This window comes from Conger conger, chromosome 14 (assembly GCF_963514075.1).
Source record: "Conger conger chromosome 14, fConCon1.1, whole genome shotgun sequence".
Classification (NCBI taxonomy): domain Eukaryota; kingdom Metazoa; phylum Chordata; class Actinopteri; order Anguilliformes; family Congridae; genus Conger; species Conger conger.
The window spans coordinates 6753636-6781135 of record NC_083773.1 but is presented as its reverse complement, the minus strand read 5'-3'; the positions used below and the strand labels follow the sequence as shown (position 1 = coordinate 6781135).

The following is a 27500-nucleotide window of genomic DNA, read 5'->3' as shown; positions in this document are numbered from 1 at the left end:
TATTGGGATGTAACTGGTGTCAGACAAACAATATTGATGCCGAGTGAATTGCTTCTGCTAGTGTAAACTGAGGAGAAGGCAAAGGGCTGGTGCACTGACGTTTGGCTAGCAGGGGTAAGGGAGCATGTGCAGCCATTTTGAGCAGTGTTTTTGGCAAAATGAACACAACGCACCAGTCTGCAATAACAAAATGGCGGATTAACAGTCACCTCCTCCGTTCATTTGGTGTCGATTCATATGAAGGCACACAGGTTCTGTTTCCTTACTAAATGTACATGTTAAGACCGTGCTCTAACCACTGACCAGTAGGTGGCGCAGCTGTGCAAAAAAAATAAATAAACATACAGACTATTTTTACTGCATGTCTGTAACATCATAGCTGTTAAAAATCAACGGCTGTACAGCACAGTGTAAAAAGCGTGTTGGGAACACACTAGAAGCCCAGCACAGTCTAAAAACATGTTGGGAACACACTAGAAGCCCAGCACAGTCTAAAAACATGTTGGGAACACACTAGAAGCCCAGCACAGTCTAAAAACATGTTGGGAATACACTCAAACCCCAGCACAGTGTAAAAACATGTTGGGAGCACGCTATGCTAGCTAGTTAACTCCAGCCCACCAGTCAACAGAGTGAAATGGGCAGAGAGACAGCCTCCCACACCCGTCATTGAGATTACCCCCCTACACTCATAAAGGCTACATCCGGAAAAACTCACTCAGGTAAATGTGTTTCTCATTCTTAAGATATTTACATTCATATCATATATTTCAATAGCACTGATCTAAATGACCTGTGCTTTTGTAAAGTTCACGCAAATTGACGTTTTCAGTTTGACAGCACACTCTGTAGTGCGCTGATACAATATGTACCAAACGGTGAATAAGCCTTGTACCATAAGAATGCCCCTAACATATAAAATATAATATATTTCCACAAGAAATACAATGATTGCAACCTGCTTTGTTCTACACATATACATATATGTTTAAAAAACTGCCATGAAACAAAGAAGTGCACCATTGTTTTAAATCTTTTCAAACTTCATATATTTCCTATTTTATAAAAATTAAAGTAAAGAAACTTTACTTTCATATCACACATTTGCTCATTTCTGCTTTGTTCAACATTTTGGGATTTGTGTGAGTGTGTGTACATTTGTGTATGTGTGGATGTGTGTGTGAGTGTGTAAGTGTGTTTGGGTGTGTGTGTGTGCTCATTTGTCTACGTGTGTGCGCGTGAGCGCATTTGTGTGTGTGTGTGTGAATGCGTGTGAGTGTATGTGTGTGTGCGTGCATTTGTCTACGTGTGTGTGCGCGTGTGTAAATCTGTGCGTGTGTGTGTGTGTATGCAGTGCGTACATGTGACCGAGTGTGTGTTTGTGTGGGAGTGTGTGTTTGTGCGCGAGTGTGTGGTTGTGTGCGAGTGTGTGTTTGTGTGCGAGTGTGTGCGTATTTCTATTTGTAGTCAGGCAGTCGGAGGACAGCTCGTGCTCCAGTCAGTCTTGCCAGTAGGACCCTCAGTCATTGACCAGCCGGTAAACGTGATATTGTGTTCCATGATCGCTTGTTGACACCTCAAAGACAAATGCAATGCACATCAGGGTCTCCTGGGTGTCCTTATTGGTCACAACCTGAATGGGAGCAATAATAAATAAAATCATAAGGGAACAACTGAAGAACACATATCCAAATACAGTTCATTATGATTATAATGACATTTCTGATCACGTTTTCCCCTGAAAATATTAAACACCATCTCGCTACAGCACACCAAAAGTAGTGTGAGTGTGTAAGTGTGTGTGTGTTTGTTTGTGTGTGTGTGTGTGTGTGTGAGTGTGTGTGTGTGTCTTTGTGTGTGAGTGTGTGTGTGTGTGTGAGTGTATGTGTGCGTGTGTGAGTGTGTGAGTGTGCGCGTGTGTGTGAGTGTGTGAGTGTATGTGTGCGTGTGTGAGTGTGTATGTGTGTGTGTGTGTGTGTGAGAGAGTGTATGTGTGCGTGTGTGTGTGTATGTGTGAGTGTATGTGTGCATGTGTGTGTGTGTGAGTGTATGTGTGCGTGTGTGTGTGTGTGTGTGTGTGTGAGTATGTGTGAGTGTGTGTGTGTGTGTTTGTGTATGTATGTGTGTGTGTGAGTGTGCGTGTGTGTGTTTGTGTGTGAGTGTTGAGTGTGCGTGTGTGAGTGTGTGTGTGTGTGTGTGTGTGTGTATGTGTGTGAGTGTATGTGTGCGTGTGCGTGTGTGTGTTTGTGTGTGTGAGTGTGTGTGTGTGTGTGTGTAAGTGTATGTGTGCGTGTGTGAGTGTGTGTGTGTGTGTGTGTATGTGAGTGTATGTGTGCGTGTGTGAGTGTGTGTGTGTGTGTGTGTGTGTGTGTGAGAGTGTATGTGTGCGTGTGTGTGTGTGTGTAAGTGTATGTGTGCGTGTGTGAGTGTGTGTGTGTGTGAGAGTGTATGTGTGCGTGTGTGTGTGTGTGTGTGAGTGTATGTGTGCGTATGTGTGTGTGTGTGTGTGTGAGTGTGAGTGTATGTGTGCGTGTGAGTGTGTGTGTGAGTGTATGTGTGCGTGTGTATGTGTGTGTGTTACCTGCAGGATGGTGAAGTTCTCCAGCACGCTGTTCATCATGTACTTCTCTGGCAGGTGTTTGAGCTTGTGGATGAAGTTGATCATGTACTCGCACATGGGGGAGCGGTGGATGCGGTACACGCACCTCCCTCCCTCAGAGCGCGCGTACTCCGTCTGGGACAGCAAACATTTACAGTATTTACAAACATCGGCACAGTAATTCTGCTGCTGCAGAATATTCAGTGTACTTTAGACCAGTAGTTCCCAACCCTGTTCCTGGAGATCTACTGCCCTGCAGGTTTTCACTCCAACCCTTAAAAAGCACACCTCATTCAACAGCCAGAGATCTGCACTGAGCTGCTAATTAGTCAAATCAGGTGTGCTTCGTTGGGGTTGGAGTGAAAACCTATAGGGTGGTAGATCTCCAGCAAAATGGTCGGGAACCACTGCGTTATGTTATAAAAAGGTAGACTCTAAGAAAAACATTGCAGCATTGTAATTCAGTGAGAATAAGATGACAGGAGGAGCTTGGTAGAGGATGCAGCAAACAGGAAGCAGGAAGTGAGCTCACCTCGACCTTTTCCACCACCTGCTTGCCGAAGGAGCAGACCTTGGTGGAGACGGTGATGGCCATGCTCTCCGAGCTGCTGTACAGACTGTTCACCCCGTACAAACAGCCAGGAGCGTCCTGCAAACCGCTGCTGTTCAGATCAGCCTGGGAGTCAGAGCAGAGAGAGTCACTACGCTGTTCAGATCAGCCTAGGAGTCAGAGCAGAGAGTCACTGTGCTGGTCAGATCAGCCTAGGAGTCATAGCAGAGAGTCACTGTGCTTGTCAGATCAGCCTGCGAATCAGAGCAGAGAGAGTCACTGTGCTTTCAGATCAGCCTAGGAGTCAGAGCAGAGTCACTGTGCTGGTCAGATCAGCCTGGTCGTTAATTAAGGAGTGAATTCTGCAACACACACACACACGCACCCAGAACTTGACCAGGAAGAAGGCGTTGTGCGGGCCCTTCTCGTACAGGTCCTTCAGACCGCCCTTCTTGTCGGGGAACTTGTCGTAGATCTGCCGGATGTCCACCGCCTCCAGGAGGGGGTCACTGTAGGACGGGCTGGTCTGACCAATGTGCACAAACAAGTGCTTACTGTACTGTAGTACAGAGAGGAGGGAGGGAGAGAGGAGGAGAGAGGGAGGGAGAGAGGGGAGAGAGGAGGAGAGAGGAGAGAGAGGAGGGAGGGAGAGAGGAGGAGAGAGGGAGAGAGGCAGGGAAGGAGAGAGGAGGAGAGAGGGAGAGAGGAGAGAGGGGGGGAAAGGGAGAGAGGTAAAGAGCGAGAGGAAGAGAGAGGGTGGGGAAGAGGGACGGAGAGAGGGAGAGAGGGAGAGAATGGAGGGGGGGGAGAAAGGGGGAGAATTTTATTCCCATAGTGCTTTTCACAGAAGAGCGACAGGGCGCCCAGCGGCTGTGTAAAATCTCACCGTGTCGCTAAGCGGCTGTGTAAAAGCTTACCGAGTCGCTAAGCGGCTGTGTAAAATCTCACCGTGTCGCTAAGCAGCTGTGTAAAAGCTTACCGAGTCGCTAAGCGGCTGTGTAAAATCTCACCGTGTCGCTAAGCAGCTGTGTAAAATCTCACCGTGTCGCTAAGCGGCTGTGTAAAATCTCACTGTGTCGCTAAGCGGCTGTGTAAAATCTCACTGTGTCGCTAAGCGGCTGTGTAAAATCTCACTGTGTCGCTAAGGGGCTGTGTAAAAGCTCACTGTGTCGCTAAGCGGCTGTGTAAAATCTCACCGAGTCGCTAAGCGGCTGTGTAAAATCTCACCGTGTCGCTAAGCGGCTGTGTAAAAGCTCACCGTGTCGCTAAGCGGCTGTGTAAAAGCTCACCGTGTCGCTAAGCGGCTGTGTAGAAGCTCACCGTGTCGCTAAGCGGCTGTGTAAAATCTCACCGTGTCGCTAAGCGGCTGTGTAAAATCTCACTGTGTCGCTAAGTGGCTGTGTAAAAGCTCACCGTGTCGCTAAGCGGCTGTGTAAAAGCTCACCGTGTCGCTAAGCGGCTGTGTAAAATCTCACTGTGTCACTCAGCGGCTGTGTAAAATCTCACCGTGTCACTCAGCGGCTGTGTAAAATCTCACTGTGTCACTCAGCGGCTGTGTAAAATCTCACTGTGTCACTCAGCGGCTGTGTAAAAGCTCACCGTGTCAGCATCCTTGGGGACCTCCAGGAAGGCGCTGTACTCCAGCATGCGGAGTTTGGCCGAGGCGATGGTCCTGTCCTGCCACACCGGCACCGCCATGGCGGCGGGGGCGAGTGGCGGGGGCAGGTGCTCGTATGCTGCTGGAGAAACGTGGGCCGCACCACTCAGCAAGAAGCCCTGCTTTATACCACTACCCCCTCTTCAGAGCACTACTCTACTTTTCATTTACAGTTTTACAATATTTCAAATACAAGTGTTGAAGAAATTTATAGAAGTTAAATATAATTAAAATTTGGTATTCCGCTGAAGCTTTTTATCCAGGATTGGACTTTTTTACGTCGCCAAATTCAAAGGCATCACTGGTTAAAGGCAGCTAATCAAGTCGACCCAAATCAGGAAAAGCTAGCATCACAAAGCTAGCATTACAAAGCTGTATCACAAAGCTAGCATCGCAAAGCTAGCATTACAAAGCTGTATCACAAAGCTAGCATCGCAAAGCTAGCATTACAAAGCTGCATCACAAAGCTAGCATCACTAAGCTGTATCAATGAATAATTCCTGTCATTGAGCTGTATATGACATTACAGTTATTTAGCTGACACTTTTATCCAAAGTGACTTACAGTTGATTAGACTAAGAAGGGGACAACCCCCCCCCCCCCCCCCCGGAGCAATGTGGGGTTAGGAGCCTTACTCAAGGGCCTTAAGTTGCATTCTCAGAAAGGGAGATTAGATAAGCACAACAGGGTGAAAGAAGAAAGGAGAAACTGAATTAGAGGACTAATTCAGACAGAATATGACAGTAAGGACAAACATAGACAGGACAAACATCAAATGGGGTTGAGAGGTGTCAATTTGAGTAAAGCCGGTCAATGATCCATTTATAAAATATTTGACCACAGTAAACCTCAACAGCAAATAAGGGGTAAGAGTTTTTTTGTTATTTTTTTGGCCATTTGAATAGCTTCTTAGCTGAATAAGAAGCTATTCAAATGACCAAAGAAATAAGCATCAATGTCAATAAATGTTTGCAGTGATTAGTAGCCATGCAAACAAACCTGGGCTCAAATAGTACTTCCTTTGGATTCAAATACAGTACTTTTCCGCATTCGAGAACCGGCAACCCTCCGACTGCCAGACGACTGGTCTTACTGCCTGAGCCATGTCGCCCTCTTGGCAGGCTCAAATGCGCCAGGCAAGATTAGTAGAGCCTCAAAAAGCATTTGAATCCAAAACAAATACTCTTTGAACCCAGGTATGCATGCAAACTAGTAGGAAGACATTTAATGCAGCTCTTGCTGATTTATACCCAATACTCACATGATATAGAGGTGGTCACAGCACCTTGTAGGTTAGGGTACTGGCTTTGTACAAACGGTTTGATGCTGGAAAAGAAGGTTTTTGGTGAGAAGCTTTCTGGCCTGGCTGCAAGTTGTCTGTGTGGGGAATGAATAAGACCTAAGGTTATGCTTTTGTTTGTCACGTTGCATTTATTTAGCAGATGCTTTTATTCGAAGCCACTTACGATAAGTGCACAGGGAAGGTCATTAGAACAACTACAGAACAGGCTGGATAAGGTACAGTTCACATAAAGGATCGGTTGTCAACAGCCATGAATATCTAGTCCTAGTTCACATGGTAAATTGGCCAAGTCAGTAAGTATGGCATATCAAACTAGAACATTCAATGAGATTGTACAGCAGCTGTCCAATCAGACACTGCTTTCCTGGATTACCCAGAATCCTCCACTGCTGAGCTGAAAACAGGGCACTTACTCCTGAGAAGAGCCAGGCTGTCCGGAGAGGTGGGTGGGCCAAAACTGTGGACCAATACAATTGGATTAGGGCAAGACAAACCCACCAATCAGAATCGATCAGAATCTGTGTCAAAACAAACTTCTTGAGATGGATTGGACATCTGACTGCACGTGTCTACATTTCTATGTCCAATAATCTGTATAAATTCCTTCCTGATAGATACAGATTTGTTATTCCTGCCAGATTCTTCCTGCTGGACCAGGGCGTGGCTTATTCTGGCAGGGGCGGGGTTTACCCTGGTGGGGTGGCACTTACACTGTTGTGGGCGGTGCTTCCACACATGGAGGTGTGGCTTACGAATCCATGGGCGGGGCTTAAGACAGACATGGTTGGGGCTTACCCTCGCTGGGGCGGGGCTTAGTGCGACGGGGCGGGGCTTACCCTAGCATGGCTGGGATAGGCTGGCTGGGACAGCGAGGGCGGGGGGCCCTTCAGCACGCTGGGAGACACGATCTGGGCGGAGGACAGCTGCGCCATGTTGTGCAGCGCCTTGTCTTTGGACACCTGATCCTGCCAGGCCACGGACAGAACGACACGGTGAGAGACAGGAGAACAGCCAATCACTCGCTCCAGAGACACCGTCAATAGCACGGTCTGTCCAACACTCACATATTATAATAATAATAATAATAATAATAATAATAATAATAATAATAATAATAATAATTTGTTATTTAGCTGACACTTTTATCCAAAGTGACTTACAGTTCATTGGACTAAGCAGAGGACAATCCCCCCCTGGAGTAATGTGGGGTTAACAGCCCAACTGCCGGGCAGATCATATCATGGCTACACTGGGGCTTGAGCCACCAACCATCAGGGTCCTGGTCAAGCACCTTAGCCACAAGGCTACAAACTGTCATCATACACTCACATAAAGCACTGTACCCATCTCATGACGCATCGTGTAGCTCACCACAGAACCACTGAGGCTAATTCACCACAAACACAAACATCCCCTTTTAAACAAACCAGTCAAGGTCTGTTGCCTTAGTTTTAAGAGGAAATACCGTCTCAGACAAGCTGTGTGTGTACACTACGGAAGCAGGCCGCAATGCTCCGCTTGTGCCGTGGATGTTAGCAATAGCGGTGTTTGCCGTGTATGACTCGGCAAATTATTTTATCTGTCGCCAGATTCAGCAGATAACATTGCAGGTGCGAAGCAGGTGTTATTAGTACGGAGTATGAAATGACCCGACACCTCAAGAAGCATGGCCTTCTGACAGTCAGTCTCCGTCAACAGACTTTCTCATTGAAATGTTAGCATGGCTAGCTGCTAGTGACAATGCTAGCTGCCTGAAGACACGTTGCCTTTATAGACGAGATGAATCAGCTTTCTGGAGAAATAATTGAAAGAACGAATTAACAGAATGGCAGCAATGAAGAAACTGATTGATTTTTTTCCCCCTGTGGGCTATGAGATAGAGAGGAATTTGTGGAGTCATCATCTTTTTTTTTTTTTTACTTATATGAGCGAAGTCAGCTTGGGTTGCATGTGGTGACTTCAGGCTTGAGAGTGACCAAACCTGAACCTGCTTATAACGAAGGAAGAAAACAGGGCCTTCAAGCAGTCTATCCTGACTCCTCACTCAGTCACCGTCTCTGGAGTTTAATGCCAGGAATGAATAGCAAGGTCATGAAGTTGGTCTCACTGGGTATGAGCTGGTTAACCAGCATGGGCAAGCTGGTCATAAAGCTGGTCTAGCTGGGTATGAGCTGGTCAACCTGCATGGCCAAGCTGATCATAAAGCTGGTCTAGCTGGGTATGAGCTGGTCAACCTGCATGGCCAAGCTGATCATAAAGCTGGTCTAGCTGGGTATGAGCTGGTCAACCAGCTGATTTCTAAACATATGAGAGCTGGTCTGAAGTGATTAACTAGCTACCAGCGGTCTCAAAACCAGGCTGATTTCTAAACATATGAGAGCTGGTCTGAAGTGATTAACTAGCTACCAGCGGTCTCAAAACCAAGCTTGAGCCGCTTTCTTCCCGCAGGGCTTGCAATGAAACAATCTGTCAGCGGGCACAGTGGCATTGTGGGATACGGTGGGCAAGCATGGGATTGGCTGAGCAGCGTGTGAGTTGGGCAGAGCTAAGGTGGGTGCCAGATTAGGGGGAGCAGCTAGAGGCCAGCTAAGCAGGGGAGGCAGGTTGGGTACGGTCAAACACTTACCAAATTCAAGGCCTGAATCAAGAGAGAGAGAGTACATGGTAAATGGTCGGAATTTATATAGCGCCTTTATCCAAAGCGCTGTACAATTGATGCTTCTCATTCACCCATTCATACACACACTCACACACCGACGGCGATTGGCTGCCATGCAAGGCACCAACCAGCTTGTCGGGAGCAATTGGGGGTTAAGCGTCTTGCTCAAGTACACTTCAACACTACCCGGGCCGGTCATTGAACCAGCAACCCTCCGACTGCCAGACGACTACTCTTATGAGTCTGTTAGACAGTGGGTAACTGCACAATAATGTGTGTGATGACACTTCCTGTCTGAACATGAAAAAAAACCCAGTGTGTCAGTCAGTGGACTGGTTGTATACAGAACCTGTGATCTATGACCTTTTGATTCTCACGCTGTAGCCACAGAGAATCGCAATGTACAGTCGGTCTGACGAGTCTTAGCCTAAAGAACGCCGCTGTTCAGTCGCTGACAGGGTCTGCCGTTTCCCAATCCGTCATGATCAGAACAGCCATGATCATTTGTGACAGGAGGAGGATCTATGTTCAGCTAAAGCTAAGGGCTTTTACTGAGGACCAGGACTGTGGACTGCATCTCACATCAACGGCAGATCACATGAAGTTAGCGTCCTGCAACACGGCAGCTAAAACAAAGGTTCATTTTGGTGATGAAAAACATCGCCTGTTTGAATTGTATAAGAGTGTGAAAAAATAAAGAAAAGTATAAGACTCTGAACACCCCCCCAACCTAAACTCTAAAACCATCTCTGAGACAAAATCATACAAAGGGAGGGAGATGGAGAATGAACACAAAATGGCAGGACTTATATAGCATCAAAACGTGTGAATCAATTGCCTTTAACATGGGACAAAGACTAAAACTACTACATGATCACATTCCTACAAGTTGGTTGGACTCTACATGTTTAATCGTACATAACATAACATACATGACATTACAGGCCACAAGATAAGTCCACTAGCATGTCCATGATTTGAGACCTACTGTGAGGTCCATAAGTATTTGGACAGTGACACAATTTTAAAGGGTGTAATTCCTACGCCATCCACTCCAGATGGACTTCAGCCTGCAATGTAATTTGAGGGGATGTACATCCACTGTGTGGGACAGCGCTACTCAACTCCACGTCCTGAGGGTCGCAGTGTCTGCAGGCACTTGCTTTAGCCATGCGCTACACCACCTGATTTAATTAATTTGTTTATTATCTGAGCCAAGCAGGTAAAATAATGAGTGAAATCAAGGAGTAAGTGCCTGCAGACACTGTAGCTCACAGGGTTTGGTAGCGTTGGTGTTTAGTAGCGCTGGTGTAGGAATTACAGCCATTTAAAAATTGTGTCACTGTCCAAATACTTACGGACCTCACTGCATATGAAAAACATTCCAGTCATCATTTTGTCAGCAGTGGATGTTGAGATGGAGGGGGGTAGGGGAGGGAGGAGGAAAGGTGGAAAAGCTCAAAGCAGACAGCTGCCGCTAGCACTAGAGGGTTAGCGGCTAACGCACGCAGTGCCCACACACGCAGTGCCCATACACGCAGTGCCCACACACGCAGTGCCCACACACGCAGTGCCCACACACGCAGTGCCCACACACGCAGTATCCACACACGCAGTGCCCACACACGCAGTGTCCACACACGCAGTGCCCACACACGCAGTGTCCACACACGCAGTGCCCACACACGCAGAGCAGCTCCCCTGGATCGCTGCTCGAAGCGCATTACAAGTACACAACCGTACCCTGCACCCCAAAGCAGCTGTGACACAACCGTACCCTGCACCCCAAAGCAGCTGTGACACAACCGTACCCTGCACCCCAAAGCAGCTGTGACACAATTGTACCCTGCACCCCAAAGCAGCTGTGACACAACCGTACCCTGCACCCCAAAGCAGCTGTGACACAATTGTACCCTGCATCGCAAAGCAGCTGTGACAGAAAATATTTTTCTTTTTTGGGGGGAAATGTAGCCTCTGCTGCCCCCTCCTGGTAGAGACTTCACATTGAAGTCTAACGCCAACTAAGTGTCGTGCTATGGTCAGTGCAATTTTAGATTGTGCTGCCTGGCAGTGAGTGCAGTGACCAAGCAGTCCTGTGACCCTAAACTGCCCTTTGACCTCAGTGGCAAGCTGCTCTGTTGTATTTGGGCTATTGCACAGGTCCCCCAACTCAACGGTTACCGGGTTACACCCCAGGTATCCCACTGAGTGAGCCTTTTAATTGGGGGCAGCCTGTAGCCTAGTGGCTAAGGTGTATAACTGGGACCCTTTAGGTTGGTGGTTCAAGCCCCGGTGTAGCCAGATCTGCACAGCTGTTGGGCCCTTAACCCCACAATGTTCCAGGGGGGATTATCCCCTGCTTAGTCTAATCAACGGACTTTGGATAAAAGTGTCAGCTAAAAGCGTCAGCAATAATAATTAACTTAAAGCTTTTAATTCTTATTCCTTCAATAAAATATCCAGCTGTATACTATAAATCAACTTTATAGTGCCATTCGTAAGTATCCAACAGTGGTTCAGTTCATTTTTGGCTCTGTACTCCAGCACATTGGATTTGAAATGAAACCATGAATAAGAGGTCAAAGTGCATAATTTGAGCATATTCACAGCCATGTTGGGTGAAGTATGCCTCCCAGCTGCTTCTGATAAGTCAAGTGCATTCAATCGTCTCCTTCGTAAGGGTTTTTACGAAAGCTTTCAGTATCCAGTCCTGATTCTAGGCTCTTGATTGCCTCTATGGAATCCGTTACTGGCGTTCGTCAATGGTGTTTTAATTATTAGTGTTAATCTGTGTACATCACTTGAGATAAAAGCGCCGGTCAAATGGCAAAATCTAGAATGCAATCTATGCAAAGAGCGAAACAAAGACCTGACAAGCCCTGCCCAGCTCGGCCACGCCTGCCTAAGCCCCGCCCGGTTCAGCCATACCCTGCTAAGCCCCGCCCAGCCTGCAGAAAGCGCATACCTTCAGCTTGGACTGCACCTCGCGAGTCTTTCTCCGAGCGAGAACCTGCAAGTGGCTAGAAACCTGCAGAGAGAGAGGGACGGGCAGAGAGAGGAAGAGAAAGAGAGAGGGGGATAGAGAGGAGGGAGGAGAAGAAAGCCGTAACCAAGGAGGAAAGCGACGCCCGCCCTAGCAACGCAGACGACAGGCCTACCTTTATGCCTGTGTGGTACTCTCGAACCTTCTTCCGTGCTAACACCTGTATGTGACTAGACACCTAGAGGGTGTGAAACAGTTTTAAACACACGCAAAAACACACAAAAACACACACACACACACACACCTGTATTTGACTAGACACCTAGAGGGTGTGAAACGGTTTTAAACACGCAAAAACACACAAAACACACACTAACACACACACACACACACACACACACACACAACACACACCTGTATGTGACTAGACACCTAGAGGGTGTGAAACAGTTTTAAACACACGCAAAAACACACAAAAACACACACACACACACACACACCTGTATGTGACTAGACACCTAGAGGGTGTGAAACAGTTGTAAACACACGCAAAAACACACACACACGCACACACACACACACACGCATACACGCACACACACACACGCACGCACACATGCACACACACACACACACATACGCGCGCACACACACACACACACGCACACACACACGCACACACACACACATACACGCACACACACACTCACGCACACATGCACTCACACACATACACACACACACACACACACACACACTCACTCACGCACGCACACACACGCACACATACACATACACACGCACACACGCACACGCACACGCACACACGCACACACGCGCACACGCGCACACACGCACACACGCACACACGCACACACGCACACACGCACACACACACACACACACACACACACACACACTCACTCACACGCGCGCACACACACACACACACACACACCCACACACACACACACGCACGGTGTTGAGAGGCTGTGTGAGATAAGCACTCGGACACGGTACCTGCTTCCTCGTGCGGGTCTTCCCCGTACGCAGCTTGATGTATCTGGCGATCAGCTCGTTGCGACCTGTCACAAATAAACACAAAGATGTGCAATGAGCACACGGAACGGACCGAGGAGCTCAGTAAACAGAGCGAAGATGGATTACAGGAGACCTGAGGGAGGCCACAGATAACCGCCACACAAGAAACACAGATCGTGTTTTTACTGAGTTTATTTTCCAGAGAATTAGCCTCAGTGAGGAAACGGATTGAGCTTCCTGTAGACACAGTGAAGGTTTGGGAGAGTTAAAGGAACAACACCAATTCCACACTGATACAGTGACGATGAGACTACAATTGCTGCGAGTTAGGCTTTCTAAATGCATGAGAAAAACTGCTTAAAAATAAACTGCGTTCACTTGCAATAGGGGCAGCAGTGAAGTATAATGGTTAGAAAAGTGGATTTGTAGCGCACAGGTTGTGTGGATTCAACAAGAGCAGTGGCATTGAGATTGACATCTCTTTTGTAAGTGAGCCCTGCAATGTATATTTGGACCTCAAATCCAAATCCGGCCCTGGTTTTCTGTTCTCCCAGGTAATTAGCTGAACAGTTAGTGCTACTGATTGGTCAGACTGTATTCACACCTGACTCCCAGTTAAGGGAGGGTGGAAAACAGGCAGTTCTCAGCCCTCAAGTTGATCATCCCTGATGTAGGTCTTTGAACTGTGAGAGAAAAGTACCCAGAGTAAACCCGAGCGAACACAGAGAATCCAAACGCGATCCAAACCGGGTTTGACCTGAACTGCTTCTGAAATGAGCAGCTGTATAAGACGCCTGTATGTTGTAACATAATGTAAGTCTCTCTGGATAAGAGCAGTAGATTGTTGAAAAGTAAGTCATATAATGCAAATGAGATAAGAACAATGTAGAGCAACCTGACTGACAGGTACATGGTACTGTTCAAGAGGAACGTACACACACACACCAGAAATGAAAGAACAAGTTGTCTCCATCTGCACAGTGTCCTTTCACAAGCTTGGTTTGTTAGTCCTTTCCCTGTGACACCACCCTTGCTGTGTCTTAAGGTCAGAACACACTATTGGGCGGCCTGTAGCGTAGTGGTTAAGGTAAACGACTGGGACACGCAAGGTTGGGGGTTCAAATCCCTGTGTAGCTACAATAAGATCCGCACAGCCGTTGGGCCCTTGTGCAAGGCCCGTAACCCTGTATTGCTCCAGCGGAGGATTGTCTCCTGCTCAATCTAATCAACTGTACGTGGCTCTGGATAAGAGAGTCTGCCAAATGCCAATAATGTAATGTAATGTACTGCTTCAATATCTACTGAGGGACAAGCCTTTCTGTACTGTAGTGAAACCTATCAGCTGCCACTAGGGGGCAGAAAAACACAGACGGTATGCACTCCAGTGTAATCCAACGCTCCCAGAAAGTCGTCAATTGTAATCAGCCTTAACAGGATAGACGTTTACTCGAGAGATGAGCCTTTTCAATTTAAAGGATCCAAGCAGAAAAAAATGCTTTTAAAAAACACTTTTTTTAAATTGCCTTTCTGCTATATTACTCATTGGTCTTATCAATAGGCTGTTATTAGCTATGTTTCAAACGTGCACACATAGTGGAAACAACCTGAACTCATGTTCCTGTTAAAGCATTTTTTTTCTGTAAGATTTGCTGGTATTACTTATATTCATATCTGCTTGGATAAAAACATTTGAAAAATGTTTGGGAGAGCAGCCTATAGCACTGCACCAGCCAGATCGGATCCAGACAAACACGTTCTGCGGGCCGGGCCCTCAGTGTGTCACGAGCAAGAGGAAGGAACAATACTGTCGTCAGCAGACATGTTCTTACACGCTTCTGCATGCGCGTGTGCTAGTGTGTTTGTGGCAAGAATGGTGTTAGTAACTTATTGATCCTGTAGAATCATTTTCGTACCCACCCCCCTCCCCATCCCCATCCCCCAATTGGCTGCTGCACACACTCTTGGGCACGCACACGCTCTCTCTCTCGCACACCCACACAAACACACACACACCAGTGACAGCTGTGGCAGTAACTCTTCAGACACACAAAGCCCCCACTGTCTCTGCAAACAACTGCAAGAGCATGACCCCCCCCCCTCCTCCTAAACCTCCCCCCCCCCTCCTAACCCCCCTCCACATTTCAAATCCAGAGTTTAGCCACAGACAGGAACACCTGCCCTCATCTGTTCTGGAAGTGACCCCATCTTTACACACTCACACTCAGACTCACACACACACACACACACACACTCACTCTCACTCTCACTCTCACGCTCACGCTCACGCTCACGCACACGCACACGCACACGCACACGCACACGCACACGCACACGCACACGCACACCCACACGCACACGCACACTCACACTCACACTCACACTCACACTCACACTCACACTCACACTCACACGCACACGCACACTCACACGCACACTCACACGCACACTCACACGCACACTCACACGCACACTCCAAAGCAAATCTGGACATCAGAAAAAGGTTTTGATAAAATATGAGTATAAGAGTAACAGAGCCAATAAGCATTGACATTGGAATGTAAAGACTGCACCGTCCTTCCATACTAAATATGAAATATGATTCCATACTGAATATGAAATATGATTCCATACTGAATATGAAATAGGATTCCATACTGAATATGAAATAGGATTCTATACTGAACATGAACTCTCCTTCCATATGGAATATGAAATATTCTTCCCTACAGAATATGTCCTTTTGTGTTTGACTGGTTGACCCCACAGTGACCCCCGTGACAGGGGCCCACAGAGGAGGTCTGTGGCCAGGCTGCGGGGCCCGGGGTCCGGGGTGGGGGGGACACTGAGCCTTTCTAACAGCTGCGGCACCGAACGGACACAGAGCACCAGCTGCTCCACAGCCTGAAACGGCTTCGACAAGGCCGTGCTGTGTGCTCCCCGTCCGTCTGACAGAGAGAGAGAGAAAGCCTGCACGCGCTATTCACGTCCAGAGTGCACTCCGCCTGGCCCCAGTCAAAGCCTGTCGCTCGCAATCAGGATTTCACCACCACAGAAGAAGAATAAATAGGGATGCAGAAATTGCTACACAGAAACGACAGAGGTCATAGTTTTGCATCGGGATAGTGAATAGTGAAGTCTCTGCTTCACAGGAATATGTGGAACCTTCTCTAATTCTACCAGTTTATCCTGCTCGATCCATTAAATAAAGAAATTTCGGTCAGCAATAAACAAGTAACAAGTAATCATCCTCCCACTTCTACCTATGACTATCTCACTGCCCCCCCCCCTCCCACACACACACACATGTATGCACACACACACACACACACATGCATGTACAGGCACACACAAAGCACATACACACACACACACACACACACACACACACACACACACGCATGTGTATACAGGTATGCACACAAACGCACATACATGCACACCCGCACAGACATGCATGAACAGGCGCACACACACACGTGTATACAGGCATACACACTAACGCACATACGTGCACACACGCACACACGTGCACGTGCCAGGTGGAATTTTCCACTCCCGCAGCATTTGGAACCTCACACCCCCCACCCTGCCTGACCCCCCCAAAGCCATGAGACAGAGCAGGAAGTGGTTCCCCCCCTGCTGAGGAGGGCAGAACATAAACACAAACCAGAAACCAGACAATAAACAATCACTGCTAGTGCCGCAAAATATTTACAAAAAAAATCACATTTGACCACAAATTGAGAACATTATTTTCAAAATCAGTTAAGACTCAGACAAATCTAGAGAAAAGAACATGACATCAACCGATAAGAATGTATTGGATGCGACCACGAGACCGTCCATTTCTACCTGCAGCCCAGTAAAGCTCCCCTACAAACAAGGCCCTTCCCACGGACAGCCACTTAGGAAAGTCCCAGGATCTGTAGGCCGGGCAGTGATGCTTAGCAGCACTCACCAGGGTATCTCCTGATACTGCTTGTAGAAAAATGTGTTGTTTCAAACAACTCTTGGAGGTGGTGGTGGTGCAGAAAAGCAGCACTTCCGTTTCGCAATGTATTCTTTAAAAAAAAAAAAATGATATTCACTTTATAATATCATTCTGCGTGTGACTTTCTTTAACTGTACCTCTGCATCTGCTGTTCTGGCAACCCGAATTTCCCCATGTGTGATCAATAAATGGCTATCTCATGTACCTTACATTACATTAATGGCATTTGGCAGACGCTCTTATCCAGAGCGACGTACAGTTGATTAGACTAAGCAGGAGACAATCCTCCCCTGTGTGTCTGAAGAGTTACAAGGGCCTTGCTCAAGGGCCCAACGGCTGTGCGGATCTTATCGTGGCCTAGTTTAAAATGTTACGGAACGTTCTGGAATGTGTGCTGCATGTTGTCAGGCCCCGGCGCACCCCCACGTGCGTAGAGAGTGTGTGTAAACGTGCCGCAGCCTCCACAGTGCACGGGTCTGCGGCGAGAACCCATGTCCGAGCCCTGGTAAGCAGACAGGGTCACGGCTCGGTTCGACAGCAGGAGACAATCCCCTCCCCTCCCCTCCCCTCCCCTCCCCGGGAGCAATGCAGGGTTAAGGGCCTTGCTCAAGGGCCCAACGGCTGTGCGGATCTTATTGTGGCTACACCGGGATTAGAACCACCGACCTTGCGGGTCCCAGTCATTTACCTTAATCACTACGCTACAGTCCGCCCCTCATCGCGGGCGGTTTAGCGACGGCGAGATCATGGCCTCCGTGCGCGTCTCCTTCGGGGGTTCCACCTCGGCGGTGCCGGGAAAACCGTGGACACGGCCCAGAGACAGATGCAGTGAGGAAAAGCAGACCCCCCTCCTCCCGCCTTTGAGTGAGGGGGAGGCCACAGACCTCAACGGCGGAGGAGTGTCAGGACTGAACAAACTTTTCCCCAAAATTTTCCCGCAGACACGCAGCGCTTAGACATCAGCTCCAGCACCGTCACCATACTGCCAAACTAAATCTCATCCGTTATTTATTTTTTAAGGCATAAATTTGGTTCTATAGCAAAAAGGTGTTGTGTTATACGTGTATGTAGTGACAGCCAGGCACACACTGATTTGATTTGCACCATTTTTCTAACCCAATTTCTCAGTTTCATTCTTAAATGCCTTTTAAATCAAATCAAATGAATTTGTATAATGCGTGTAGTGTTTGTTTAAAAAAAGAATAAAATAAAAATAATAATAAAATAGGCCCTGGTCCTTATATTTGTTGTGCAGGTAGCAGTTGAAATTGTACTTCCCTCTAGGGTCTTTCAGCGCACTTATCCCTGGTTATGGGTATGCACTTTAATGTAAGTGTGTAGTGTACAGTGTGTGTGTGTGTGTGTGTGTGTGTATGTGCATGCGTGAGAGACTGTGAGTGTGTGTGTACAGCACATGTGCAGGTGTGTGTGTATGTGTGCATGCCTGTCCGTGTGTGTGGAGGAGAAGTCTGACCCGTCAGATCCCTGCTGACAGGGTCAGCATATGCTGTGCAGTTGTGGATCCAGTTGTCCTCTCAATCACCACCCCAGTGAGCTCCAGAGATACCACCCCAGTGAGCTCCAGAGATACCACCCCAGTGAGCTCCAGAGATACCACCCCAGTGAGCTCCAGAGATACCACCCCAGTGAGCTCCAGAGATACCACCCCAGTGAGCTCCAGAGATACCACCCCAGTGAGCTCCAGAGATACCGCCCCAGTGAGCTCCAGAGATACTGCCCCAGTGAACTCCAGAGATACCACCCCAGTGAGCTCCAGAGATACCACCCCAGTGAGCTCCAGAGATACCGTTCCATTTCCATTCCATTTAAGATTTGCTTGTTTGAAAATTTTGTGAAAAATGTTTCGGAAGTTTATTCCGAAGTGTATTGAGTATCAATTAAATGGCATTATTCCTTGTAGTAGTAAGGAAATGGTTTCCGCTGTATAAATTCAGTGTAGTTTATGCACTCTTTTTAATGTAACCTTTTTATCACCAGAAGCCCCATTGAGATACAGAACCTCTTATATTGGAGACCAAGAGGATTGGTCAGATATGAAAAAAGATGGTACAGTGTTTACAAAAACAGAAATTAAATACAAAAATCCAGACCAGGTCCAGAAAATTCAATGTTTAAATATGTCTCAATAAATGCTATTTTCTGGTGTACGTATTAATATATTTGTAAATAACCGTTCATTTTAACATAAAAATATACATAACTTTAATTATCCCAGGTCTGTGACACGCAGTAAATGAGCAGGAATTGGGCCAAACATCTCCAATCACGGAGATGTCAGCCAGGCCTTCAGGTTCCCCGGCTGCTGAATAGAATTGAGCTGTAGCCCCGCAGACATGGAAGCAGAATCCATTTTGATCCAGGCCCAGCGCTGAAACCTATCAGCCTATCAGCTCACGGCCCACGGGCCTTTGATGTGGCCTTGTTTTTGGACGTGTTGATGAGCGCGTCTCCAAGCGCATGGACCTGGTTAATCTTCTCAGCTATGCGAGTGACGCGCTCGGCCCAATTTGGTTTCAGCAAGTGAGAGAGAGAGAGAGAGAGAGAGAGAGAGAGAGAGCGAGTGAAAGAGGGGGAGAGAGAGAGAGCGAGAGGGAGAGAGTGAGAGAGCAAGAGAGAGGTAGAGAGGTAGAGAGGGAAAGAGGGAGAGGGAGAGGGAGAGAGTGAGAGAGAGGTAGAGAGGGAAAGAGGGAGAGAGGGAGAGGGCGAGAGGGAGAGAGGGAAAGAGGGAGAGAGCGAGAGGGAGGGAGGGAGGGCGAGAGTGTAGTGATTCACGCCCGAGACATTCCTGGCAGGGAAGACGAGGATGAAGGCAGAGGCGGAAAGACAAATAAACAGAACAGACGGGTTTCGAGTGACGGCACTCAAAATGGAAGCGAGTGAGAGTGTCAGTAAAACAGAGAGCTAAACAGAGACGCAATGACACAAGGCTGCATGACCAAAATGCACTTTCTACACAGTGCACTGCAGTGTCATAATTGTGAAAGTACCCTGTGAGAGCACAATGATGAAATACTGAAACTGATGGAAAGAAATGGCCCACACATGATCATATTTATTCCATTTTATTCTCCCCTGTGCGCAAAATTTGGGAACTGACGTTGCCAGACTTAGCCTGAGGTCCCATAAGGACCTTAAAATGGTGCAACCCAAAAGTACTGTAATCTTCTCTGTGTGAGTCAGCTTCCTCTGGAAAAATCCTTTCTGTACACCTGAATCTGATTTACATCTTCTGAAACTTTAATTCAAAACATCAGCGAAACCTGTCTATGCCATGTCAAAACTTTAACAACAAATATGGCAATGTCAAAGATGCATTCGGATGTCTTATAATTTTTTATCTTATTCTTCAATTTCTGGATCACTTCGTTGTAAAAAGCTGAATAAAACAAAGGTACATTGCGAAGACAGTGCACAGAAAGTGGGCAGTGATTGGAGTAGAGCAGTAAAGTATTACAGAGAGTGAGCTCTGATTGGAGTAGAGCAGTAAAGTATTACAGAGTGTGCTCTGATTGGAGTAGAGCAGTAAAGTATTACAGAGTGAGCTCTGATTGGAGGAGAGCAGTAAAGTATTACAGAGTGTGCTCTGATTGGAGTAGAGCAGTAAAGTATTACAGAGAGAGAGCTCTGATTGGACAAGAGCAGTGTTTCTCAGAAGTAAACTAAGCAACGCTGAGGTCATAAACTAAGTTTTTAAGATGCTTAGAAGTGTGTGTTTCTGTATGTGTACGCATGCGGGCGAGTGTGTGTGTGTGTGTGTGTGTGGGGGGGGGGGGGGGGGGGGGGCACAGACCTAATACATGAGGTAGTTGTAGTGATTTAAATGCACATTCTGCTTTTAATTCTATACCACACACCTCACCCCTATAAATCTGCTGTTCAATGTGTTCTTGTTAAATCACAAAAAAACTGTTTTAAGGTCAGGCAATCTATAATGGATATCGCAACATTGACACCAATACTGCGCTATTGCTCGATTCAGCTATTGAATGCTGTGGCACGTGAAATGTCGACACACGTAACTGAGAAGAATGCTTTGCCAAGGTGGAGTCATAAATAGCATCTTAGTATTCCACATGGTCGGCAGCTAACAGGCACAGAAACATTGCCATTGTGTTTATCAACCTCCAAACAATTGTGTGGTCTTTCCATTTGCCTGGTTTTAAGGTTAGGCTAGTTGATTACTTCACACTTCGCTAATGGTAATTGCAGGGGATGAGAAAGTCCTATCATAATATTGTCATGACAACTGAGCCAGCTGGGGCCGAAGTTCAACACTATTTAAGTCTCAGCAACAGACACAACAATGACAGCAACAGTGGCAAAGTGTCCTCGTTCTAGTACGAACAGAAAGTCGTTGCGACCGGCCATCAAACGTGATAATCGTTGGTGCCAATGACCATACATCGCCTAACTCTAAACTGGCCTTAAAACACAAGCCCTTCCCTTCTCTTTCGCAGAGAACGTGTGAGTCAGAGCCAGGACTCACAATCTGGTTCAGATTACAGTCATCTGGGCCTCTCGCTCCACAAGAAGGGTCAAAGGTCAAGGTACGTCCCCTCCTACATGCACACAAACCCCACCGAGCCACGCCCAGGCCAAACCAACCCGGCACCGTCCCACTATATAACAGTATTTACACTGTCCCACACAGTAGTGCCATTATCTAGCCCAGCCAAACACAGACATACACATGAGCCCCACTGCCTGGGCTACAATGCCCCTGTCAGAAACGTACAAGTGCAGAAGACACTGAATCACTCTGCACGTCAGAGTGGCTGTTAAGGGAGAATACACTGACCTACGTATGTTAAGTATTTAGTTAGCTCGTTATTACTGCATTAGAATTCATTTTAAATCTATATCATTAACGATCAATTACAGTGTATAAAAAGAGTAATTACAGTGAATAAAAACGTAACAGCATTATGTAACTGTTTGTACCCTGTTTTTAGCTTGGCAGTCACATACAGCACAGAAAGCTGTAGGCAGCCATTTTGCACCTTTGCGGTGATGCAGGAAAAGGGGGTCAACAAGCTTGCTTCAGAACCTCCAACTCTAACCCTTGACCTTTCACCCAAATTCCGTGACATCACTCCAACGATGCCTTCTAAGGTGCCTTCATTTTGACGAATTTGAGGGCATGCATCCTTCGCCATGTAGGATATCCCATAAGTCTTTGCGAATAACCTCAGGCTTCTTACTTCTATTAAAGGTACAATAGGTAAGATTTTGTGTTAAAACATTGTTACAAAACCATTGTAAATCCCTTCCTATCATTGAAAAAGGCTCACTGACATGTTGACTCACCCTCTGCCTGTGTTTTTAGTCCTTAAATTCGGGTTTCAAAATATGCAGTTGAAGCCCTGACACTCTGTACCAAAACATTGTATGACTGAACAATAATGAATAATTTAATGCTCATTGGTTCTGAACATTGGTCCTAATTGCCACAGCCAATGGCGTTTCAACGTCACCACATTTACAGAGAAGGGGGAGGGGGATAAACAGTGTTGTGGTTTGAAGGTGTTCGTTGCTGCAATTCCTCTCTTGACAGTTAAAAGTCCAAAACTACCCATTGTACCTTTAACTGTACGGACACGGTTAGGACCTGTTTAGGACACGTTTAGGACACGTTTAGGACACGTTTAGGACACGTTTAGGACACGTTTAGGACCCCCCGCCCCACGTACGTACCGTACATCTTGCCCTCGTCGGACAGGATGATCTTGCGGCGGCCGCAGGGGGGGTAGATGGCCAGCGCCTCCTGGAAGCTCTGCTCGATGTCGGGGCTCCACACGCCCTCCGCGTCGCCGTCCATGGCCCGGTCCAGCTCATCGCTGCCGCCCCCGTTCTCCAGCGCCCCCTCCGGGCTGCTGGGGGCGCTCCAGTCCTGGGACGCAATGGTGCCGCGCCCGCCCGCCCGCCTGCTGACTGGGGGATGCTGGGAAAGAGAGCGGAGCGGAGGACACGTCAGCGCACGTCAGGGCCACATTCGCTCAGGAGGTACGGCCGGCCGTCTGGCAGTCGCCCCGGGGCTGGAGAGGTGTCCCTGAGCAGGACACATTACCCCCAATTGTTCCTGACGAGCTGATTGGCACCTTGCATGGCAGCCAGTCGCCGCTGGTGTGTGAGTGAGTGTGTGTGTGTGTGTGTGTGTGTGTGTGTGTGAGTGTGTGTGTGTGAGTGTGAGTGTGTGTGTGTGAGTGTGTGTGAGTGTGTGTGTGTGTGTGTGTGAGTGTGTGTGTGTGTGTGTGTGTGTGAATGGGTGAATGAGAGGGATTAGTTCGGATTGCTTTGGATAAAAGCACTATGCACAGTAAATGCAGTCAATTTACCCTCTCCCTTAAAGTTTAAATCAAAATTCACTTGTTCCAAAACTGTATGAACACGTCTTGAAGTACATATTCCAAACTAAATGAAATTGGAATACTTTTATACTTAAATTTTATTTTACGAGATTACCAGCGGGGTGTACCATTTAGATTTGTAGTTCCCTTACAATCAACGTCCTTTCATGCACGTACTCCACAAGACATTACATTACATTACATTACATGGCATTTAGCAGACGCTCTTATCCAGAGCGACGTACAAGACTATCATGCCTCTGTGGAAAGGATGAGATCTCTCCCAGTGTTTATATTTCACAACTAAATTAATTGGCTAATTAAATTAAGAATGCAATATAACCAGTCAAGCCTTTTTTAGAAACTCAAATCTTCTCCATTCCTCTTATTCCTCTGTGGTTCAGTACGGAGGAATACCTGGATCCTTTCCCAAATCCACTTTCCCCTAAATCATGCTGCTTCCCAAACCACGTAGTTCACCAGTTCGAGGTCATGGACTACATTCATACATTCTACAACTCTGTGAATCAGAAACATGCATGCTGAAGCTGGATTTCCTGTAATGCAATTTGAGAACTCCCTGTGTAACTCAAGTCAGTCATACTGCAAATATTGAGCCCAGAGGTCAAACAAGAAGAGTCCGTCAAATCACTCTGGATGAGTAAGTCTTAAGCCTGATTTAAACACGTCGCACACCCCTGGCGAAAAGCGTCGTATGACGAAAACGAAACGTTTTACATTTATACTTCAGCTATGGTCTCAGATTACAGGTTTTTTGTCTCTATGGTAACAATATGCCAAACAGTTGATGTTTACATTTTTGAAAACAAGGCGGAGCCGGGCATAGCCTATCCGTGACAATGAATTTCAGTGTTCCATCCGGTTGTCCAATCAGCACTGTGCGTCAATGTATGACTATGACTGTGACATGACAAATATCGACAGGTGCGCAACTCTGAGAAAAAGTGTCGTATTACACTTTTTTCAGTTGAAGATGCTGCACTTGTCAAAAAAGGTTGAGGAATGAATATACATTCACTGAACACTATTACGTACACAATACACCAGCTTGTTAATGCAAATATTTAATCAGCCAATCATGTGGCAGCAACTAAATGCATAAAAGCATGCAGACATGGTCAAAAGGTGATTCAAGTGACTTTGACCGTGGAATGATTTGACCTGGGATTTTCACACACAGTCTCTAAAGTTTGAAGAGAATGGAGCAAAAAAACAACAGGCAGTGAGCAGCAGTTCTGCAGACAGAAACGCCTTGTTAATGAGAGAGGTCAGAGGAGAAGGGGCAGACTGGTCGAAGCTGACAGGAAGGTCACAGTAACGCAAATAACCACACATTACAGCAGTGGTATGCAAAAGAGCATCTCTGAACACACAATGTGTCAAACCTCTTAAGTGGATAGGCTACAGCAGCAGAAGACCAATAAGTCTAAGAAATAGGACTAATAAATACCCAATAGTGCTAATCAGACTTTTAATGCACTTAAAATGTGATCTGATGAATTCTCTGGCTCGAGTGCTCACTCCACTCCTGAAACCACTCAGGGCACTGGAGTTGGTTTGAAGCTCCTTCTCAGACAGGCTGTACTTCCGCAACGAAAGCCTCAACATAATCTTTTTTTTTGGCCTGCATTCTTATTAACCCCCCCAATATTTATGAGACACATCGGGCCTGACTGCTTCTACAGTGACACAGAGAATGCAAACGCAATCACACAATTCACTAATTAACCTGGAATCCTGTAACTGAAACAAGCAATTAGTATGGAATCCGGCAAATGTAGGAAATGTGTGCATTTCATTGGAATGCATTTAATTTCTGTGGAATGCACTGCCCAAAAACACAATACTCCCTGACACACAAAATGCTATGACATCATCCACAGATGCTCACTAAATGGTCTTGGTCTGTGAAAAACCCCTGTAAGCGCGTTGACCTGACACCAGTATGACGGGGTGATGGTTAAATAGTCGAATGGTCATTCAGAGAAGTCGTGGACTATTCAGTGCCGATTTCATTCTCCCATAATGCACACCTCTAATTCTACAAAGTGTCCACAGGGTCTACAGCTAGCACATGTGGGCCGGATTTACGAAAACCTTTTAGCACAAACAAAACCAATAGCATGGACGAATGATTGACCTTGGTATCCGTTTTACACCAATCGCGAGTTGTGTTATTAGTTTTGCGAAAAGGTTGTGTACATGCTAACGGTCTTAGTACATCAGGCCAATTGTGTTTTCCTCTCTTTCTCTGTCCGGGCAGATTAAAGCTCAGTCTCTTGGTTCATACAGGTTTTATTTATTTATTTTTAATTTTTTTAGTTGTATTCAGTCAGATCAATCAGATAGTGACCACAAATTGGAGAACTAGTACGCATATGAACTCTAAGAGCCCTATAACGCTTTCAATCTTGGCAATCTACTCCAAGAAGAAATGTTTCTGTGAGAGTGTTAACAAAAGCAGCAGCGTACAGTTGATGTTTGCTGGTCCATCAAGGTGGGCAAGGAGGAATATCCACCATACTCATAAAACATTTAGGTGCTACATTGAATCATGTGACACCAAAAATGCAAAGAGCGGGAAGCACACTTTAAAAGCAATTATCATATAAAATGAGTCATTTAATGAAGGAATAATTTGGTGTTCAAAGGCCAAATCAGTAAGGTGTGTACCTAATCACACTCAGTAGTCTAACGATGGCTACATCAAAAACTGGGAAAAAATATATTTGTCACTGCATTAGGTAACGCCACACATACAGAATTAAACTGCCAACACGGGGCCAGTTCCACAGACACAGACTAAATTATAGTTTGAAACTCAATTTAGTCCAGGACCAAGCCTATTCTGTGTCCATGATTGTGGCGCGTTCTAGCAGGTTCTCCTCCCGACTACTCTCTGCACTTCCTGGTGTCAACCCCCCCCCCCCCCCCCCCTTCAAAATGTTTCTGCCCAAACAAGGACGAATCAGTCTGAGTAGGAATGTGGAAGGGGGCAAAAAGGGGGGCGAGAGGGGGGGGGGGGCTTTACCAATTTAGGTGTCCACTGCATGCCTGTGAAAACATCAGGCCCTGTGCTGCATTACTGTCACACTCAGCAGGGGGCAGGGACCCTCCCTCTAACAGGCTGGAATGCAGAGGAAACATTACACACACAACATTACTCAGCCTAACGCTGCGCTTTAGTTTACATAACTAACCACTAACCGTTTACTTGCTATTTAGCACACAAGCCGTTTAGAAAAAGTTTACATACAAACACATTCTGTTCCAAAGTGGGTTTTTATACTTGGTTGTGTCAAAACTCCTAATTTATATTTTTCTGATGGCGGTTGGCATTGTGGACAAAAATAAACGAAATCTGGAGATTAATCAGAGATGTGTGGAAAGGCTCTCTGAGGCGAATCTAACCACAGCCGCTGATGAACGCGGGTTACGAAGGGAAACACAAACACGGGAGAAACAGAACCAACAGGACTTTCAGGTCTTCAGCTCTCCTAGCACCAGAACGAGAGACCATCCTTTAATGGTTACAGCACTATCTCCATCTCTGTCTCCCCACTCTCTCTCTCTCTCTCTCTCTCACCCCACCATCTCTCTCTCTCTCACTCACCCCACTGTCTCTCTCCCTCTATCTCTCTCTCTCCCTCTCTCACCCCACTGTCTCTCTCCCTCTATTTCTCTCACCCCACCGTCTCTCTCTCTCACTCACCCCACTGTCTCTCTCCCTCTATCTCTCTCACCCCATCGTCTCTCTCTCTCACCCCACTGTCTCTCTCCCTCTATCTCTCTCTCTCCCTCTCTCACCCCACTGTCTCTCTCCCTCTATCTCTCTCTCTCACCCCATCGTCTCTCTCTCTCACCCCACTGTCTCTCTCCCTCTATCTCTCTCTCTCCCTCTCTCACCCCACTGTCTCTCTCCCTCTATCTCTCTCACCCCACTGTCTCTCTCTATTTCACAGACACACATATGCACATACACACAAACACACACACACACCACACACACAAACACACACATGTGCACAAACACACACCACACACAAACACACACACACACCACACACCACACACAAACGCACACACACACACACCACACACAAATACACACACATGCACACATACAAACACACACAGATGCACACACAAACATTTGGGCTGCCACCTTCACTAAAAGCACAAGCCTAAAAGTCCCAGTGGGCCCATGCACTGTAAACTGGGCCTTATGAGTGTTATTAGAGCACCCTGGCCACTGTATGAGGGAAATCTCAGGACCCACATGGGTCTACCCGCAGCTACCTGCCACCAGTACTTCCCTGAGAAATACG

General features: G+C 46.9%; 1 protein-coding gene across 9 annotated transcripts in view; it reads right to left on the bottom strand.

Annotated features, from left to right (window-relative positions):
- Window positions 1-27500, bottom strand: part of LOC133109642 (transcriptional enhancer factor TEF-5-like) — a 36117-nt gene that overhangs the window by 1354 nt on the left and 7263 nt on the right. Inside the window, exons 2-14 of one of the 9 annotated variants that reach the window (XM_061219082.1) lie at window positions 22499-22745; window positions 12772-12836; window positions 11927-11989; window positions 11734-11796; window positions 8736-8747; window positions 6946-7074; window positions 6523-6566; window positions 6068-6183; window positions 4749-4888; window positions 3535-3708; window positions 3132-3275; window positions 2582-2734; window positions 1-1633 (exon numbers count right to left, since the gene is read on the bottom strand). The exon at window positions 1-1633 is cut by the window's left edge and continues 1354 nt beyond it. In XM_061219082.1, coding sequence (XP_061075066.1) covers window positions 1520-1633; window positions 2582-2734; window positions 3132-3275; window positions 3535-3708; window positions 4749-4888; window positions 6068-6183; window positions 6523-6566; window positions 6946-7074; window positions 8736-8747; window positions 11734-11796; window positions 11927-11989; window positions 12772-12836; window positions 22499-22622 — 1341 coding nt within the window. In that variant the 5' untranslated portion in view covers window positions 22623-22745 and the 3' untranslated portion in view covers window positions 1-1519. The remainder of the gene's footprint in view (window positions 1634-2581; window positions 2735-3131; window positions 3276-3534; window positions 3709-4748; window positions 4889-6067; window positions 6184-6522; window positions 6567-6945; window positions 7075-8735; window positions 8748-11733; window positions 11797-11926; window positions 11990-12771; window positions 12837-22498; window positions 22746-27500) is intronic. The other 8 variants (XM_061219083.1, XM_061219088.1, XM_061219085.1 and 5 more) reach the window with 8 other exon arrangements.